Source organism: Montipora foliosa, chromosome 11, assembly GCF_036669935.1.
Source record: "Montipora foliosa isolate CH-2021 chromosome 11, ASM3666993v2, whole genome shotgun sequence".
NCBI lineage: Eukaryota > Metazoa > Cnidaria > Anthozoa > Scleractinia > Acroporidae > Montipora > Montipora foliosa.
The window spans coordinates 15,410,232-15,430,402 of NC_090879.1; the positions used below are offsets into that span (position 1 = coordinate 15,410,232).

Here is a 20,171-nt window from a genome sequence, read left to right on the forward strand (position 1 = left end):
TTAACAATTATTCCATGAGCGCGCGTTGGATATGAGATGGTAAATAGCCAACGAGGCGCGTAGCGCCGAGTTGGCTATAACCACTCTCATATCCAACAAGCGCGAATGGAATAATTGTTTTATTAAATTCCTTAAACTCCAAAAGTTTAGAAGTACGAAATACGACCGAAAAAAGCGAGAAAATCCTAGCGAAATCGAAAAAAGTTGATGAAGATGCGATGTTGTGTAATACCTCGTGGTCAGACAGACGCAGGCTCATCACAAAAACATTTCTTACGTTTTCGCGTATCTCTAAGCTTCGAAAGTGATCTAAACTTTCCACAAAAACGTTTTTCTTTTGCTTTATACCGAAAGAAATTTCGCTTTCTGGCGTAAACGTTTTTAGTTTAGCAACGCTAAGCGCAATCATTTACCATATAAGGTCAAACTAGGGTATATGAGCTGATAACCGAGATTGAGTGAACCAATCAGAGCACGAGAATTGCATTATCCGAGGTTGAGAATTTAATAACACAGGATATTCGGAGTTTGACGAGCCAATCAGCGCGCGAGTTCAACGCTATCCACTGTTTTAGTATATACTAAAAGGATATTGCCCTACTGAAATCGGATTGCCTTGAAAGGAGATTGGGTATCGACTCCCATCTATCATACTTTTTTCCTCATAGCTCCAAAACAACTTTGGCGTATTTTGGGTGGCATTGGTGCTTCAGTATCTTCAAAAGGAAAGAGTTTGAAGAAACGAAGACCTGGGACGCTTTCAATTTGACCAGAAGTTTCCATTGAAAACTTAGATAATTTCATGTGGTAAATTGAAGAAATAGAACAGCATTTTTCGGTTGGCCACTGGAAACCAATCAGCATCAACAAGTATTGAAGCAATTACTCAATTCCTGTCGTAACGGAATTAAATTCCGAATTTTTTGGACCAATTCGCGAGGCATCGCCCAGATATCCAAAAACATTTTCCCCAACATTTACGTGTCGTTCCATTCGATTCCTTACCTGGATTTCGAAATTTTAATGTGGAATAAAAACACACTATGGGATCGGCTGAAACGGCCGGAAATGCTAAGAACATACCATAACTGAGACAATCAGGGGCCCGTTTCTCAAAAGTCCCGAAACTTTACGGGCCATTTCCGGGTGTCACAATTCCTTCTATACCTTAAGAACGAAGACGATTTAAGTCATCAAACTTCACAGTCAGTTTGAGTTTAGTTACCTTGAAAACCTGTTAAAAGATCGGCTTCCCTGAACAAGCGGTTGGCAGGTTCATAAATGGCTTTTCGGGCCCGAAAAGTTTTCGGGACTTTCGAGAAACGGGCGACGAAACGGGCCCCATACCAGGAGGCAAGGTAAGAATTGGGGAGGTTCTCGTCTCAGTCTTCTACTCTGGAAAACGTGCGTGTTTTGAAAAAATGGCTGTTCTCGAGGAAGGTTTGTGGCTGATGCTTTTATTGAAATGTAGGCATTTGCACACTTTTGCCGGTAAATTCTGAGGAATTTCCCTTTTCGTAGATGGCCAGTTAACCAGTGAAGACGTGAACAAGTGCTTGAAATGCCACGTTGTGTTAAATGAACCATACATCAGATGTTGTAGTTGTTTCACCAAAGTCACGCTTTGTTTAGAGGTAAGTCTTGAAGCTCTTTTTTCGGGCTTTCTGTCGGTACCAGAAAGCATTGTGTTCTTGGCTTACTTAAGATTACGTAATCTCTGCTCCGGTACCTGCAGAAGCTGCTCTTTTTTCAGCAGCAAGTCAGCAAGTCGCTTTGACTGCTGTTGTTATCTTCATCTTCAGACTCATACAGGCCTTTATCAGTTTATTCCATGTACTTAAAGAATAATTTCTGTTAAAAGTATAGTCAATTAAATCAATGTTTCAGCTGACAATCCTCCTCTATTAACTACATGTACTACCTATTCCCCTAGATGGGAGGATAACATCGGTGTCTGACATTTGCAGACTGCAGACTGCAAACTAACCCTAAATCACAATTATTGAAAGCTAACCGTTTTAAAATGGGTGCTTAGACTTAAATAATGTTTATCAGCGCTATTTTAAATGGGTGCTTAGACTTAAATAATGTTTATTAGTGCTATTTGTAGGCAGTCTGCATTCTGCAGTCTGCAAATGTCAGAGACCGGGATAACACTCCATCTCAAAGTTACTCCAGATTAGTGCAAACTCTACTTCATTCAATTTAGCCCTGACCCGGGTTGCTCAAAGCATGGTTAGAACCAGCATTAAATACCATGGAAACGTACAGGATTTGATACCTCTTAACCAACGGTTAGCGCTAACCAGGCTTCGAACAACTGGCCCCAGGTTGAGGAAAAAATTAACTGTTTCAAAGTTTTGCAATTCCTGAAATACCAAAGAGAAGACAGAGATGGTTTCCACCCAAACTGATAGACTGTTTTTCTCAATAATTTAAAGAAAACGACAAAACTTTTGAGATTACAAGACATGTTTCGACAGAAACTTCTGTCATCTTCAGTTGATTAATGTACAAAGCGTTAAGTTGAATTTATAAGTAGGAAAAAGTGCTAATCATGTCAGTAACAACGGAATGTACATAAAACGTGACAATGTGAGAATTAAAAGGATAGTTTTAGATTTATGTGATGAAATTGTTGATTAAGAGAAGGTTGTTCTCTTTAAATATGAAAGCTTCTTTTATCTTGAGTTGAAAAGTCGTAGAGGCGTGATCTAAAATATGGAAACAGTTCCCTGAAGACAGGGTGCAACAATGTTCGGAATTCTGTAGGTGTTTGAAGATGTGAGAGGCCCTATCACTGACTAAGTGCTCACGCACACGTGTGGAAAAATGCCGGATCATTTCGCCGACATAACAGGCATTACAGCCCGCACTTGCAAACTTATAAACCACACGTGAACGAAGCCCGCCAGGGATAGGGTCTTTCACACCAAGCAAGTTGCCTTTCTTAACTGCGGAAAAAACTAGTTTGATGTCCAAATCATTGCAGTAGCGCATGTTTTATCTACATTCCATTGTTACTGGCATAATTAGCACTTTTTTCTACTTATAAATTCAACTTAACGCTTTTTACATTAATCAACTGAAGATGACAGAAGTTTTTGTCGAAACATGTCTTGTAATCTCAAAAGGTTTAGTGTTTTCTTTAAATTTCTGACTTGCCTGCTGATATCAAGATCCTTTTCTTAATTTAAGTATCAAGAGTATTTAGCGCTAAAGCACTAACTGGGGATACTGTAAAGAAATCAAGTCAAATCAACCCATAGGTTGGCTTTTGAGGAGAGCGGAAAAACCGTAGAACCCAGAGGAAAAACTCACGGAGCAGAGTAGAGAACCAACAAACTCGACCCACATGTGAAGAAGCCAACTCTGGGAATCAAACCTGGGACACATTGGTGAGAAGCGAGGGCTCGCACCTCTGTACCATCCCTGCTCCCTGAAGCAAACTAAGTGAAGTAGTGGCCATTTTACAGCCTGCAGAGGTGCACCCTGCAAACAGAGTCTCCTTCGATCTTCCTAGATAATTCAGGAATGGGACAAAGACTCTGTACCTTGACATTCTTTCATTTGCCGCTCGTCCAAAGGAATGGATGAGTCAGTCCAGTTCAACTTGTCAAACCTGTTTTTTATATATTTTTTATTTTTGCACATGATCAATTGCCACGCATCTTTAATGTCTTTTTTTGGAAATTTAGTGTGGCGATTTTTAGCTACAGTATCTAAATTCCCATGACTATTTCCTCCTTATGTCAGTTACCGAAACTAGTCTGCCATATGGAAATCTATAATCTTTTCAGTAAAAAGTGAAATGGAATCTTGCGATTCCAAGGAAATGATTCCTTGTTGTCATGTGTTTGCCAGAGTTGTTCAAAAATATCCGGACTGTTTGTTTTCGTTTTGTGGTTTTGCAGTTACTGGTCATACATAAATACATTTGAATTTTTTATTAACGCATACTCAATACAAAATGTCGAGGTGCCTGGCAGAGTTTTCTTCCTCTTCCCGACTGAGATCTGGGAAGATCGAGGGAGACCCTGCTTGCAGGGTAGCAGAGTTGCACAGCCACCTTCATTTGCCTGACTTTGGACAAGGTAGCTGCTTTGAAAAGGTCCAAAGATTGTATGTGTGGGGAGAAAGTTTCAGATTTTATGACATTTAGGGAAAAATTAATATTGTATGTAACAACATCAGATTGAAATTACTGGAGGCTTTTCCTTTCAGTGTTTCTCAAGAGGAGCTGAGGAGAAAGACCACTGCAATGACCACAGTTATGAAATAGTTGTAAGTACAAGATGTCAACTTGATGCCTTATTGATGCTTTAGAATTTTTTTCAACAGCAAGTGTGTGAAGAGTTTCTTTAACATCAAAACATTTTGATTTGTGTGCAATTAAAATGCATCTTTTCGGTGTGTAAGTAAGTAAGTAAGTTCTGCGACTGCAATTTTTCTCCTTGCAATTTGATCGTAAACACAGGTAGGGTTTTTTCATCTCCAACCTCGATTTGGCTAATGAAATGAGTATACTTCACCGGGAAACTTAGCTGCAGCGTTATTTCCATTTATTGCAGAAGGAGATGGTTTTGAGGGCAGATTTCTTTTACACCTGTTTTTCAAATTCGTAGAACTGTGTCGAAAGATGTTTCAAGGTTCCCCCCGAATAATGGATCGGGCAATTTACATCACCAGTGAAGAGAAACAGCGAACGTATGTCGGTAAGTTAAGTGCTCCACAGTAATTCATGGAACATTAAAATGGCTCTAAAATCAATACTACTTATCAATGCGAAGTTCGTTTTTTGTCTCAGGTTTTATCCTACAAAAATTGAAACTCCGGAACCATCATCTATTGGTAGAAAACAAGAATCTTAGGAATACAATCAAAAACATGGAATCTGAGATTCAGAACATGAAGGGTGCTTTGAGCCAAGAGGAATTGCAATGCAATCTCTTGACCAAAAATCTACAGTCAAAAGAAGTAAGTAGAGACAGCTAAAACAGACTGAAGATGGAGACTGCTTGAACCGGCGGACCTGAGAAAGTGACGAGCCAAGTTGCACGTATCATTGCGCAACGTAACATACCTTGCAATGGCCACAAAAGTTGCAAGACAAGTTGCAAAGACCGTTGCGGAAAGTAGAATTGAGTTCTGCTTTCCGCAAATCTTCACGCAACGTTGCAACGAATTTTTTGAGCATTGCGCAGTGTAACATCTGTCCGGATCCTGTAACTTGTGGTGCAACGGTTTGCGGCACCACCCAATCAAAATGTTCCTTTAACCTCATGTGATCATCGAATCGGGACAAGTTGCACGAAACGTTGCCTTGTGTAACATCAGCAAAACAACTTGTTTCGCAATGTTAGAGCGTTTGTAAAATGGCATTGCGAGAAACGTTGAAAGAAAAAACTGCACAGTGAAACAGATTTTTTCTTGGCTTACTATACCACTAAAAAAAATAGTTTAAGATTTGCGTTAAAACCAGTTTGATGCGCAAACCATCGGTTAAAAAATGTTCAAAAAATGGATTTATCAAAACGTTGACTGCTCACAAAAAAACCATGACCCCTCGCAATGGAGAACGAAATTTTGATGTTCTGATCCTTAGTGCAGACGTCCTACCAAAAGCTACAGGATATTTACGGAAGCTAGGCCGTTAAACTATAGGTTTCGGGAGAACTTTCATTCTATACTACTTAGCTTAATTGTCAGCGGATGATCGCGGTGGCAGAAGATGCAATGAAGTTACGTTACTAGCCATGATTGCAACCCAAAGACTAAGGAGGATCTCCTTGGAGGCAAGCGAAGGTTTCCACTTTAACCCATTGACTCCCAGGGGTTCCCAATTGAAGAGTAAAATCGTCTGGCGTTAGACAGAGTAAAATACTAAGTCTGGCCGGTTTAGACCGGTTAGGACGTCAAAGGGTTAAAGTGGAGAACTAAAGAATTGAGACAATATGTTAGGGATCAGTAAGTACGGAACAAGTCAACAATTGTTTTCGGCGAAAGAAAACTGAGGACGAATCCCTCCCTTGGGTCAGACATTCATTCAGATGAACGGACCCTTTCATCTGGACTAGGATTGTTGACTAGCTTTTCCTTTAACGATGCCATCCAGGTCTTGCTACAATACCCAGAACCAAGTCTCTTGGAGTCCAGGATCCCCTTATTGGTCTTTCAAAAATTTATTAATAATTCATGAGCGAAAGAGTCAATCTGAGGTCATCCATAAAACCACGCGCGCATGCGTGAGCTTTTAAACGCGATAAAAATCTCCTTGTTACAATTCTTTACATAAAGCATACTAATAAGGCATAGGTTGTTTTTCTTTTATTATATCTCTGACATAGTAAGCACGCTGTGATTGGCTAAATCAGCGGGCCGTATTGAACAGTACGGCGCGCTGTACGGCCCGCTAAATTTGAAATTTCGATAAAACATTCTCTAGCAAGTTTTTTTCATATAGTTTCTGAATCTTGCAAGCAACTATTTCAAACAGCCAAGTAGATTTATTTTTTCGGATTCTGACACGGCAATCTTTGTAGCAGTTGAAGCTTCTGCTTGACTTCGACTAGTTTCCTTACCTGCGCACCGGATTAACCTCAGAGACTATAATAAATGTCTTACTACATGTAACCTCGTTTTCTCGGTCTGTACTGTAAGTTACGGATCCTAATTTTTCCCGTTGATTGATGGCCGGCCAAGAGCAAAGCGCGCGGGCCATAAATGAACGGGAAAAAACTCGGTCCGTAACTTACAGTACGGACTGAGAAAACGAGGTTATGCTAATGTCACTGCTAATAGTTTTTTAAACATTACTTTATCTTATAGGAGATCAACCAGGTAGTGGAGGACATTAACCTTATCTAGCGTCTCATTCCGCTTTTGCAGGAAGAGATGCGACAATCAAAGAGCAGAGAAGGAAATCTGAACAGTGAAATCAAATTACTGCAATCTAAGTTGTGCAAGGAGGCATTGAAAAACAAAGTTTTGGACGAATGGCTGAAACAAGTAAGCAGCATACATCTTTACTGCATTTTGTTCAAATCAAATGAAATAACTTTGTTTATTCACGGTATTCTCATCAGTTACATTAGGTACTACTCATGAAAATACTAGTTTAAAAAATTCGTAATATATACTATCTAAAACTACAATAAATTAAAAAAACTGCTTTACATGAGAAGACTTAACTGATTAGAGTGTAATGTGAACTGCTAGATTTCTATCCCATATGAACCACGTGAGCGTTAGCCCTACTAATGGAAATGGGCCCACACAAGGACAGAGAAAAACTCTGACCAGGGTGGGAATTGAACCCACGACCTTCGGGTTAGATCACCGCTGCTCTACCGACTGAGCTACAAGGTGAGAGCCGTGTTTAACTAAGGAATTACATTAAAAGAAGCCGCTGCAGCCAGTATGAAAAGATGCTAGAGATCCTGCGCGCCGCAAGTGAGTTGGTAAACTGTTCCATAACAGCGCACCACTATACCTGAAACTGTCCTTAAGAACTTTGGTGCAGGGAAGGGGGACAGGAAGTTTATCTTCAGTGTTGCGAAGAGAATAGCCAGTAACCGGCGGTGCTACGCTCGATAAATCTAGATCAAAGATAATGTCGGGGTCAAAAATGAGTGTCTGATGTCGTTTGTGCCAACATGTAAGATCATTTCATCAGGTTGTTGATTTAGCGTGGGCTAAGTTGATGTAATGGAACAATATCCTCGAAACTAGATGGGCAGAAATGGGCCCACACAAGGACAGAGAAAAACTCTGACCAGTGTGGGAATTGAACCCACGACCTTCGGATTAGATCACCGCTACCCTGCTGACTGAGTTACAAGGTCAGACGGGAGCAGGCCGTGGGAACTGAAGATGTTAAAGTCATGGCAACGAATATGTACATATTTGAGTTTTTTTCTGTCCTTGTGTGGGTCCATTTCCATTAGTAGGGCCAACGCTCACATGGCTCATATTGGGAAGAAACCTAGCACTTCACATTACACTCTACTTTTAAATTAGTTAATGAAGTCTTATCTTACACAGTCTATTCGAATTACGTGATAGTTCTCTACTCATTTACCCAAAAAATGGTACTCGCTCGTTTTTTGCAGCAAAGAAGGTTACGCGCTTATCCGTGAATTTGTTGAAAAACTGAATTGAAAAGTCTCATCTATTACCGGTAGCTACATCAATGACTTGCTGGGTTCCTTCTAAATCATTTTCTTCGTTTCTTTTGAAGGTCACTTCAGAGAGATCATCTTGCAGAGGGTTTAATAAACGGCTCTGTTATCTGATTGGTCGGATAAGACGCTTTAGGGGAGGAAGGCGCGGTGAAATTGAAGATGAAAAGCAGCCTCACGACATCGCCGCGTTCAGATAATGTCATTAAACAGAGAAAAGAGAAAGATGCCTGTCTGAATCATTTGTATTTTATCAGTGCTCCTATGATAAAAAAAATCTCTTCCTTTTTTCCTTCAGATTTTGAAAGTGTGATTGCTTAAAACTGGACTGGTAAAAATTTAATCTTTGATTTTATATCCAGAGGCTGTTTATTTTGAGAGTAAGTTTTGGATTTCACGGGACGCCATTACTCACGTTCCAAACTGACCGATTGGACCTCAGAGGGTTGAATCTGAGGAGAAGTGACGTCATTTACTCACTAGCTTAAGTTTTAGTGTGTAAACGCAGTTATTATACATGCAAAACATCAGTTACAAGTCTGAAAGGCTGAAACTCCCGTACTGTAAATAATTCAGTCACGTAAAAAATTCTTAAGTATTGAACTTTTGATGGCATTTTCTCTTCAAACCAGCTCTCTCAACATGGCGGACCATTAAATGGCGGACCATTAAATAGGAAAATTCCAGTTAAAGTAAACAGGTGTCTTTGGAAATCAAGGCTTAAAACTTGGGTCACTGACTGTTTAGTTAACGTACATGTACTTTTGAAATCCATAGAAAAATAAAAGGTGATTTTTTTTGGTCATAGTAGCACTTGAAGTCACGTAAAGGAGCCCGTTCAGAATCAATTTTATTCACTTTGTTGAGGATATCTTTTGGTCTTAGATGAATTTGTCTTGAGCGATCCTTTACAGTCTTTTTCGACATAACTTCCCTTTTTATTAGCAATATTAGAAAGTACAAAGCCTGGTTTTATTTGGTCCGACAAAACTACAATCCCGTTCAGAGCAAACGCCTTTTTCTAGTACAATAGCTTACAATGGAGTCCCCCTTGGGTGTGTAAATACACGTGAAAACTTCACTCGCGGTTGGAAAACAACAAATGATAATGACTTATTGAGTTTCGAGTTTATACAATTAAACAGAACTGCTCTACTCGAACCGCCGTTCAAATCGAAGTGGATCCGCCAGCCAATTAGCTTAATTAACTGGGTGAAATGGGAGGTCGCGCGGTCGTACCGCGTTCGGACCAACACGAAAGGGGATTCGAAAGCGCTACCTTTGCAACTTTCTGTAGTCTTCCTGAATAAGAATGACAAATCGCAGACCTCTGTTCACAGTTGTTGCTGGAAGTAAAATTAACGCATTCCCTGGTATTGTGGGCTGGCCATATTCCGAACGGGGGTATCTCTCTTTTTTCAAACTGATTGCAGTATGGTCAAAGTTTTCCAAAGAGTATTGTAAAGTAGCCCTGGAAAGCTCTCATAAGACTGGGTAACAGATGTATCGCTTCAGCTATTAAAGTCACGTATCAAATCAGTTTAATTGAGAGGGGAAACTTTAGCGTCATCATATTGCGCCAAAACTTGAGCTTTGAGTTTGCAGCCTCAAGCTCAAGCTTTTTGTACAATTCATAATTCCACCATTCCAGCAGTTTTGAAGCAAATACACCGGTCAGTGACAAATTCGTTAAAATGCATTTCCTTTTCTTCCACTACAATATTCTCAATTCTCTATTTTTCTTCCATTAATTAAGCACCCGTTATGGGGTGCAGTGGTGGCGCAGTGGTGAGAGCACTCGCCTCCCACCAATGTGGCTAGGGTTCGATTCCCAGACTCGGCGTCATATGTGGGTTGAGTTTGTTGGTTCTCTACTCTGCACAGAGAGGTTTTCTCCGGGTACTCCGGTCTCCCCTCTCCTCACAAACCGACATTTTCCTTGATTTACTTTCATTGTTCATTTCAGTTTACAGTGTCCCCAGTTAGCGCTCCAGCGCTAGAACGACTAGACACTTAAATAAAGTTCCTTTCCTTTCCTTTCCTTTTCCTTTAATGGCTTCGCCTTAGTGGAATCTGAAATAGGAGAAGATTGTGACACGTGAAAGTATCATGCGGGAAAAACGTCTTCTCATTTATGCTATTGGCTACTTGTGATGAGTTGCCGTAGTCGCGTCTAAAGCAGAGGTAAGCGATTACAAAACTTAATTCGTTGACTAAGGCAAGTAACTATAGCTTTTCGACTCTTGCGACTTTTTCACCTCTGTGTCAATTTGCGATGTTCATCGGGAGCTGGTGCCGCTATAGAAAGCCTAGCCTGACTGGCTTGTCTGGATAAAAAATCGAAAAAACATCGAAAAAAAAAGATAGTATAGTATTTAACAACTATTCACCGAAGTGGAAGTAAATCATCCAACGCTAGCCACCGACACTGAGGTTAATAGTTGTTTTAGTATGTACTAAAACAGCAATATAATATACAGCAGAAAAAATTAATTTGGATATTTTCTTCACTTGTCACGGATGCAAATCGGGACGCCATTTTTTCACGAGTTGCTCGGAGGTAAATAGCACAGGATATTCGGAGTTTGACGAGCCAATCAGCGCGTGAGTTCAACGCTATCCACTGTTTTAGTATATACTAAAAGGATATTGCCCTACTGAAATCGGATTGCCTTGAAAGGAGATTGGGTATCGACTCCCATCTATCATACTTTTTTCCTCATAGCTCCAAAACAACTTTGGCGTATTTTGGGTGGCATTGGTGCTTCAGTATCTTCAAAAGGAAAGAATTTGAAGAAACGAAGACCTGGGACGCTTTCAATTTGACCAGAAGTTTCCATTGAAAACTTCGATAATTTCATGTGGTAAATTGAAGAAATAGAACAGCATTTTTCGGTTGGCCACTCGAAACCAATCAGCATCAACAAGTATTGAAGCAATTACTCAATTCCTGTCGTAACGGAATTAAATTCCGAATTTTTTGGACCAATTCGCGTCAGGCATCGCCCAGATATCCAAAAAAGTTTTCCCCAACATTTACGTGTCGTTCCATTCGATTCCTTACCTGGATTTCGAAATTTTAATGTCGAATAAAAACACACTATGGGATTGGCTGAAACGGCCGGAAATGCTAAGAACATACCATAACTGAGACAACCAGGGGCCCGTTTCTCAAAAGTCCCGAAACTTTACGGGCCATTTCCGGGTGTCACAATTCCCTCTGTACCTCAAGAACGAAGACGATTTAAGTCATCAAACTTCACAGTCAGTTTGAGTTTAGTTACCTTGAAAACCTGTTAAAAGATCGGCTTCCCTGAACAAGCGGTTGGCAGGTTCACAAATGGCTTTTCGGGCCCGAAAAGTTTTCGGGACTTTCGAGAAACGGGCCCATGCATACCAGGAGGCAAGGTAAGAATTGGGGAGGTTCTCGTCCCAGTCTTCGACTCTGGAAAACGTGCGTGTTTTGAAAAAATGGCTGTTCTCGAGGAAGGTTTGTGGCTGATGCTTTTATTGAAATGTAGGCATTTGCACACTTTTGCCGGTATATTCTGAGGAATTTCCCTTTTCGTAGATGGCCAGTTAACCAGTGAAGACGTGAACAAGTGCTTGAAATGCCACGTTGTGTTAAATGAACCATACATCAGATGTTGTAGTTGTTTCACCAAAGTCACGCTTTGTTTAGAGGTAAGTCTTGAAGCTCTTTTTTCGGGCTTTCTGTAGGTACCAGAAAGCATTGTGTTCTTGGCTTACTTAAGATTACGTAATTTCTGCTCCGGTACCTGCAGAAGCTGCTCTTTTTTCAGCAGCAAGTCAGCAAGTCGCTTTGACTGCTGTTGTTAACTTCATCTTCAGACTCATACAGGCCTTTATCAGTTTATTTCATGTACTTAAAGAATAATTTCTGTTAAAAGTATAGTCAATTGAATCAATGTTTCAGCTGACAATCCTCCTCTATTAACTACATGTACTACTTATTCCCCTAGATGGGAGGATAAAACATCGGTGTCTGACATTTGCAGACTGCAGACTGCAAACTAACCCTAAATCACAATTATTATTGAAAGCCAACCGTTTTAAAATGGGTGCTTAGACCAGAAACTCATAAGGGTTGAAACGTGTAACGGCCCCTTGTGTGCTGGGAAACAAGCTTCTGAATATTCAATTTGCTAAGTACCATATTTGGAACAACAAGAGCTAGGGGTTTCCAAATATGGTACTTAGCACTGAAACATTCAACCAATCAGTTCGCACTGAATATTCGGAAGCTGTGAACGCGCGTTACACGTTTCAACCCTTATGGGTTTTTGCTTAGACTTAAATAATGTTTATCAGCGCTATTTGAAATGGGTGCTTAGACTTAAATAATGTTTATCAGTGCTATTTGTAGGCAGTCTGCAAATGTCAGACACCGGGATAACATTCCGTCTCAAAGTTACTCCAGATTAGTGCAAACTCTACTTCATTCAATTTAGCCCTGACCCGGGTTGCTCAAAGCATGGTTAGAACCAGCATTAAATACCATGGAAACGTATAGGATTTGATACCTCTTAACCAACGGTTAGCGCTAACCAGGCTTCGAACAACTGGCCCCAGGTTGAGGAAAAAATTAACTGTTTCAAAGTTTTGCAATTCTTGAAATACCAAAGAGAAGACAGAGATGGTTTCCACCCAAACTGACAGACTGTTTTTCTTAATAATTTAAAGAAAACGACAAAACTTTTGAGATTACAAGACATGTTTCGACAGAAACTTCTGTCATCTTCAGTTGATTAATGTACAAAGCGTTAAGTTGAATTTATAAGTAGGAAAAAGTGCTGATCATGCCAGTAACAACGGAATGTACATAAAACGTGACAATGTGAGAATAATAAAAGGATAGTTTTAGATTTACGTGATGCAATTGTTGATTAAGAGAAGGTTGTTCTCTTTAAATATGAAAAGCCTCTTTTATCTTGAGTTGAAAAGTCATAGAGGCGTGATCTAAAATATGGAAACAGTTCCCTGAAGACAGGGTGCGACAATGTTCGGAATTCTGTAGGTGTTTGAAGATGTGAGAGGCCCTATCGCTGACTAAGTGCTCACGCACACGTGTGGAAAAATGCCAGATTATTTCGCCGACATAACAGGCATTACAGCCCGCACATGCAAACTTATAAACCACATGTGAACAAAGCCCGCCAGGGATAGGGTCTTTCACACCAAGCAAGTTGCCTATCTTAAAGGAGGAAAAAACTAGTTGGATGTCCAAATCATTGCAGTAGCGCATGTTTTATGTACATTCCATTGTTACTGGCATAGTTAGCACTTTTTCCTACTTATAAACTCAACTTAACGCTTTGCACATTAATCAACTGAAGATGACAGAAGTTTCTGTCGAAACATGTCTTGTAATCTCAAACGTTTTGTCGTTTCCTTTAAATTTCTGACTTGCCTGCTGATATCAAGATCCTTTTCTTAATTTAAGTATCAAGAGTATTTAGCGCTAAAGCACTAACTGGGGATACTGTAAAGAAATCAAGTCAAATCAACCCATAGGTTGGCTTTTGAGGAGAGCGGAAAAACCGTAGAACCCAGAGGAAAAACTCACGGAGCAGAGTAGAGAACCAACAAACTCGACCCACATGTGAAGAAGCCAACTCTGGGAATCAAACCTGGGACACATTGGTGAGAAGCGAGGGCTCGCACCTCTGTACCATCCCTGCTCCCTGAAGCAAACTAAGTGAAGTAGTGGCCATTTTACAGCCTGCAGAGGTGCACCCTGCAAACAGAGTCTCCTTCGATCTTCCTAGATAATTCAGGAATGGGACAAAGACTCTGTACCTTAACGTTCTTTCATTTGCCGCTCATCCAAAGGAATGGATGAGTCAGTCCAGTTCAACTTGTCAAACCTGTTTTTCATTTATTTTTGCACATGATCAATTGCCACGCATCATCAATGTCCTTTTTTGGAAATTTACAGCAGTGTGGCGATTTTGAACTATCTAAATTCCCATTACTATTTCCTCCTTATGTCGCTTACCGAAACTAGTCTGCCAGATGGAAATCTATGATCTTTTCAGTAAAAAGTGAAATGGAATCTTGTGATTTCAAGGAAATAATTCCTTGGTTGTCATGTGTTTGCCAGAGTTGTTCGAAAATATCCGGACTGTTTGTTTTCGTTTTGTGGTTTTGCAGTTACTGGTCACGTGTGACTGACACATAAATACATTTGAATTTTGAGCGCATGCTCAATACGAAATGTCGAGGCGCCTGGCAGAGATCTCTTCCTCTTCCCGACTGAGATCTGGGAAGATCGAAGGAGACCCTGCTTGCAGGGTAGCAGAGGTGCACAGCCACCTTCATTTGCCTGACTTTGGACAAGGTAGCTGCTTTGAAAAGGTCCAAAGATTGTATGGTTGGGGACAAAGTTCCAGATTTTATGACATTTATGGAAAAGTTAATATTGTGTGTAACGACATCAGATTCAATGAAATTACTGGAGGCTTTTCCTTTCAGTGTTTCTCAAGAGGAGCTGAGGAGAAAGACCACTGCAATGACCACAGTTATGAAATAGTTGTAAGTACAAGATGTCAACTTGATGCCTTATTGATGCTTTAGAATTTTTTTCAACACCAAGTGTGTGAAGAGTTTATTTGGCAGACTTTCTTTAACATCAAAACATTTTGATTTGTGTGCAATTTTTAAAATGCATCTTTTCGGTGTGTACTTTACACATGACACTAGTTCTTGTACTTACTGCTTTGTTTTATCCCACTTGTACAGAGCAACAACTTTCCAGTTTTAGACAAGAGTTGGACTGCTCAAGAAGAAATAGATCTGCTAGATGGAATCTTTGATTGTGGTTTTCAGAACTGGTAAGATATTGACTGAGTTATGAGTGGAAAATAGTCGCATGTGTAGTCATGTATATAAAGAGAATCTGAATCAATATTTAAAAGGTTTTGAAGTTGCAAGTCGCATTGTTTGTTTCGCAGTGTAGCACTCAGGTAAATGTTTACTGCACTGACTCCGTGAATAATAGTGCTAATTATGATAAATTTTTATGAATATTTCTTATGCAGGAAAGAGGTTGCCAAAAAGGTTCAAAGTAAAACTGAGCAAGGTGATCATGAGTCTGTACATAGTGTTTTTGGAAGTGATGATGATAATGACAGGGATGGCGCTTGAATCTTTCATTTTGGGTCCTGGAACCCACATGTCTTGCCAAATTGGGGTCCCTGGCATTTTTGGTGGGTTCCAATATTCTCAGTGTCCTCCTTACAGAAAATTACTAGTGGCAAATAAAATATTTTGACTTCAGTGGTAACTTGTCTTTATTGTTTATGCTTTTGTTTTGCAACTTTAACTTAACACATCATATAAATACAGTTTTTGGTACGGGCAATCAAAGATAGGTAGAGTACTGTAATTGATGAGGCTGAAGTTCCTGCAGTGAAGCTGCTCTTTAAAGATTTTGTTTGCTCTTTGAAAATTTTTGCATCCAGAAGTAAAAGAACTTTTTATTTCCGGCCTTTGAACAACCCTTGCAATCCTTTGTTACATGTACATGTACCTTTCATACATGTATGCAGCCACTGAAACTCCATTATCCATTTGTCCAAAAACTGGCCATGTCTTCCCCCCTGTCCATGGTTTGATGTCATGCTACAAAAAATGTTTCGTTTGCTTTTGTCCGACCACACCTGCCCCAATTCAATGGAGCGAGAAATCAAAATGTAAGCCTGCAAATAATTTTTTGCCATAAGCCTCTAATATGTCAGGCTAGGGACAAGGTTTGACCTGACATGCAGCTACCCTTGTCGGACAAAATTTTTTTTTTCCACATTTGTTAAGTGGGACACCTGTGGCAGACCACTTTATACTCTCATTTGTCTTGTTTTTCCTTTTTTTTTTTAATAAAAAAAGAAACGTTTTCAAATGGTTCAAATCTTTTGCATTGTCTTTAGCTGTTAGCAGCCAAAACATGGTAACCTGCTATTTGATTGACATGGAAAGCCTTGTGTTTGGTGATTTAACGTCAGACCTGAAAGTACTTCTGCTCTAGCATGATTGGAATTGTGTGCAAGGTCTTATGAAGTAAAATCACTTAACATCAAGTCACAATTCATGTGGGAAGACACAGTCGCTTTCGGGGGAGTTTTAAGAAAATCTTTCAAGATTCCATTCAAATTTCTGAAGTTCCACAGGGAAATAATTGCCCTTCTCTGCAAGTCGAAGTATTACTAAAGAATCGAAATAGCTGCAGGTGATGGTCACGTGTGACACGGTTCAAGCAAATGGGAATACTTTCAAAAACATAAAATCTGTGTAATGATGATAAATAAATATAAGAATAATTACTATTATTGACTTTCTGTAAACAGAATAACCTGCAAGATGATTTTCTTCAAACTCTGCAGGCGTTAAAATGCTGCTTAAACCCTGCCCCAGATCTGGGGCTTAGAGAGACTTGAGTGGCTTCTGGAGAGAATTAGGGTTGCCCCAATGACTGTATTCGCCCTCCATACATCTGGATTCCCAAGTTCTTTCACAAATAACCCTCCAACCCTCCTGGTCTGGTGTTAGTCGAGTAAAATCTGTGTGTCTTTTTTGTGAGGCAAAATGGTTAAAAGTATAATAGTGTTCCTTACCCTACAGAATGCGAGGAACATTACCTGAGAAGCTACATTGATGAGCCATGCAATGATCTTCAGATTCCAGGTGTGGAAGTAAGTTAATGTAAAGGAAACAATGTAATTTAAGAGCTTAATAATGTTTATACACTGCAGTATTTAAAACTTGAAGCTGCAAAACTACTGGACCATCTTCCTCTAATGGTCATGATCACATAACAGAGCAGGGCTTCAATTTATAAAGACATAGTGCACTATAGAGGTGAGATCACAACACCAGGAACTCCGGTCCCTGCCTTTTTCCTCATTTTATTGGTTTACATCTATGGGACCTGACCTGTGCCTCTCTGAAAGCACACTCCACGGCAAACTTTAGAAAAACCACTTATTATATGCATGGGAGTGTTTTACTGGGAACTAAGACATTTGTAGAATCATTATACTACTACTACAGCTGTACATGTAAATCCAGGAACCGAGTGGCATATTTTTTGTTTGCAACTGGAGGGGTCATATTGAGCAAGGAGGTCATGATTCCTGACTTTTTTCTGGCATTTTTTGTTTGTATTAATACCCAGTATTTGTATTAAAGCCTGCCTTTCAATCTCTACCTTTAATATTTATTGTCCATATAATGAAAAGGAAGTTACACGTACATGTTAATTAGCTCAAAGATATGAATTTTATTTTCCCGTGGCAAGAACAAGATATTATTCTTGCCACGAGAACATAAATTCTTCTCTTCTTGCCACCATGTAATGTCCTCCATATCTTTGGTGTGAAAATATCATTTCTCTTCTTGATTCAAATTTGACTTTGATTTTGATTTTTAGAACTGAGGCCAGTTGCTGTGAGGGCACCACTCCCTGGTGTTCCATTTAAAGGCAAGGAATTCATTCATTTTTATTTGTTTAGCATATAGTAGTCAGAGTATATTAATAATAATAATTATTATTATTATAATTTTATTTTGGAAGAGAGTAGCAGCAAACTTCCCAACTTTGGCTTTTATTTCATGTCTACACTTAATATTGTCCTCATTTCATCAAGACTCAAAAGTCTACGTATTTCATCTGTGATTGCAAAGGCAGTGCTGACCCTCTTCATGATTGTGAAATGAATATAGACACTGTCAGTTACTTAAGGACCCCTGAACTTTGGTTCACATTGGATTATTAGAACCCATCACCTCTCACATGGCTGTGTGATGCACAACTATTGAATTTAGTGGTCAGCTTTTCCCAGTTGCTATCTTAACTTACTTTTATTAAATAAATACACATGTACCAATATTAATGTTGTTACGACTGGTCATTTGTATTCAGCATCGGAAGATCCTCCACGTCCTCAGATGGACTCAGCAAAGAGCTTTGAAATGTCTGGATATATGCCATGCAGGGGAGATTTTGAAGTGGTATGATGCTGTCAATAATTATTATTAAATTCCAAAAGATTCACATTTTTCAACTCACGTTGGACCTGATCTTGTGAAACTGGTGCTAAAAATCTGTGACTTGTTTGACAGGAATATGACAACTATGCTGAGGTTGATATAAAAGACATTGAGTTTGATACCTCAGAGTCTGACATTCTTAGAGGTAAGAAATTTTGAATTTTAGGTAATTGGCACACAGAATAGGTAATTTCTTGCTTGGTTATGGGTTTCCTAAAAGCGATACACAGCTTGTTTTTGCGGCAATGGTCCTGTGGATAGGCTTTTTTTCATTTTAGGGGCACAAACACAAAGCACAAGCATCATATGCAGACAAATTAACTTGCTGTTAAATATTTAAGTTTCAGTAGGTGTTGCACGGTGTGTAAAAGGTTGAAACTCTTTTGGAAACGTTGGAACTGGTCTCAAAATGTTGTTAACAAGGCCTAATATAGCCAGTTTCTGATTGGCTTATGCAGAGTAGCGTAACAAGACCAAGCGATACCAGTTTCGTGAAGTGGTGTTACGCCGTAAAACTCCTGTTTTTATCACCACTGCAATTATCGGTATTACTGCGACCGGTGTAGAAGTAGAAAGTGGCTCTGCTTTTTATGAAACTTGTCTCGCAACAGGAGTTCAAAACAGTTTCTCGAAATTGACCATGTTACACGGTGCAATGCCTCCTGAAACTTCTTTTGCAGTGTCATTGCATACAAGTTTCAGCTAAAAGTTCCAACGTGTAGCAACAGCTTTATAAAGCAGATGACCGAATGACAGGTGTCATAACAACGTAGCAAGAATGCACCTTTTTGACAGTTTTAGTCCTACTCGTATAGCTGGATGGTTGTCAACTTGACCTACAGTAGTTGTTATTTTTAAAAATGGGTAGTTCCCCCAAGTCTCCTATAGTTCAGTAGTAGAGTATCCGGAGTCGTACTAAATAAATTATTGAAAGGTTGTAAGCTTGACCCCAGCAACTGCAAGGAAGCATTCAGATTTTTTTCCTAATACATATGTACTTCCAAGTCACTACTATTGGAAAAAACAAAATTTAATCTCTTTGATCCATTGATCTCTGGGAGTGAGACTTCACAGATTTTACTCTGTTTAACGCCTGATGATTTTACTTGTCAACTGGGGCAGTCTTAGGGCGTTTGAGGTGTCAATTATTGATTAAGCAATCAAAAACTATGTCCCTGCCATTAGAGGGTACTTTTGATCAACTTGCTACTTAGTTCATGTACATAATAGAGGATATTACACGGTGGCGAGAAGATATGAATTTTATGTTCGAGTGGCAAGAACAATACAAAATTCATATCTTCGAGCCAACATGTAATGTTCTCTTTACTACATGGAGACTAAATATTGAATATTTCCGATTTTATTGTCTTTCAAAGTAGTCAAGTTTTACAAATATGGCTGGGCTTTATAAAAAAAGGCGAGGAAAAAAAGGCGGGAATCGTGACGTCATTGAACGATATGACACTCACAAAGGTGACATACGGAAAATACGCCACTCTGGTCCCGGATGAAGTGGCGTATGGAATCTACAAGTGGTTAAGTTCCCAGTAAAACACTCTCCTCCATATAATAAAATATATTACTGGTACTAAGAGTCTTGGACTGCTAGTGAAAAGCAGTGATTAGTACCCTCAGATTTTCGTTTTATTCATGATGTTTCTAAATTCAAATCTTTGCAGAGCTGAAAATTGCTGCTGTTGAAATTTTTCTTTCAAGGCTTCAACAAAGATTCTACAGGAAACGGTAAGTTGACAGTTGACAGTGTTTAATATAACTTCACTCTTTGAGGACTGCCTCGTAACAGTGACATCATAAGATGTACCATTTAAGTCTTGTTTTTGTGTCCAATTGACCTCAGTCAAATTTTGTAACAGAATATTATTGTTTCTCTGTCTTCCAGAATTGTAAGGAAATATGGACTCC

General features: G+C 39.5%; 2 protein-coding genes across 5 annotated transcripts in view; both read left to right on the plus strand.

Moving 5' to 3' along the window:
* The first annotated feature begins 1,347 nt into the window (after positions 1-1,347).
* LOC137975424 (uncharacterized) lies at positions 1,348-8,973 on the plus strand. Of its 4 annotated transcripts, none has more exons than XM_068822545.1 (8): positions 1,348-1,440; positions 1,522-1,634; positions 3,270-3,398; positions 4,225-4,284; positions 4,572-4,715; positions 4,808-4,977; positions 6,889-7,008; positions 8,240-8,973. In XM_068822545.1, the coding sequence occupies exons 5-8, from the start codon at positions 4,640-4,642 to the stop codon at positions 8,378-8,380; spliced, it is 507 nt and encodes a 168-aa protein (XP_068678646.1). In that variant the 5' UTR covers positions 1,348-1,440; positions 1,522-1,634; positions 3,270-3,398; positions 4,225-4,284; positions 4,572-4,639; the 3' UTR covers positions 8,381-8,973. The 4 variants fall into 4 exon arrangements, with proteins under 4 accessions (XP_068678646.1, XP_068678647.1, XP_068678645.1 ...); XM_068822546.1 differs by having other exon boundaries at positions 4,626-4,715; XM_068822544.1 differs by lacking the exon at positions 3,270-3,398.
* Positions 8,974-11,589: 2,616 nt separating this feature from the next.
* Positions 11,590-20,171, plus strand: part of LOC137976329 (transcriptional adapter 2-alpha-like) — a 17,240-nt gene continuing 8,658 nt past the window's right edge. Inside the window, exons 1-11 of the mRNA XM_068823629.1 lie at positions 11,590-11,670; positions 11,752-11,864; positions 14,676-14,735; positions 14,943-15,034; positions 15,242-15,282; positions 16,818-16,880; positions 17,626-17,676; positions 18,118-18,206; positions 18,318-18,390; positions 19,928-19,991; positions 20,149-20,171. The exon at positions 20,149-20,171 is cut by the window's right edge and continues 21 nt beyond it. Coding sequence (XP_068679730.1) covers positions 11,652-11,670; positions 11,752-11,864; positions 14,676-14,735; positions 14,943-15,034; positions 15,242-15,282; positions 16,818-16,880; positions 17,626-17,676; positions 18,118-18,206; positions 18,318-18,390; positions 19,928-19,991; positions 20,149-20,171 — 688 coding nt within the window. The 5' untranslated portion in view covers positions 11,590-11,651. The remainder of the gene's footprint in view (positions 11,671-11,751; positions 11,865-14,675; positions 14,736-14,942; positions 15,035-15,241; positions 15,283-16,817; positions 16,881-17,625; positions 17,677-18,117; positions 18,207-18,317; positions 18,391-19,927; positions 19,992-20,148) is intronic.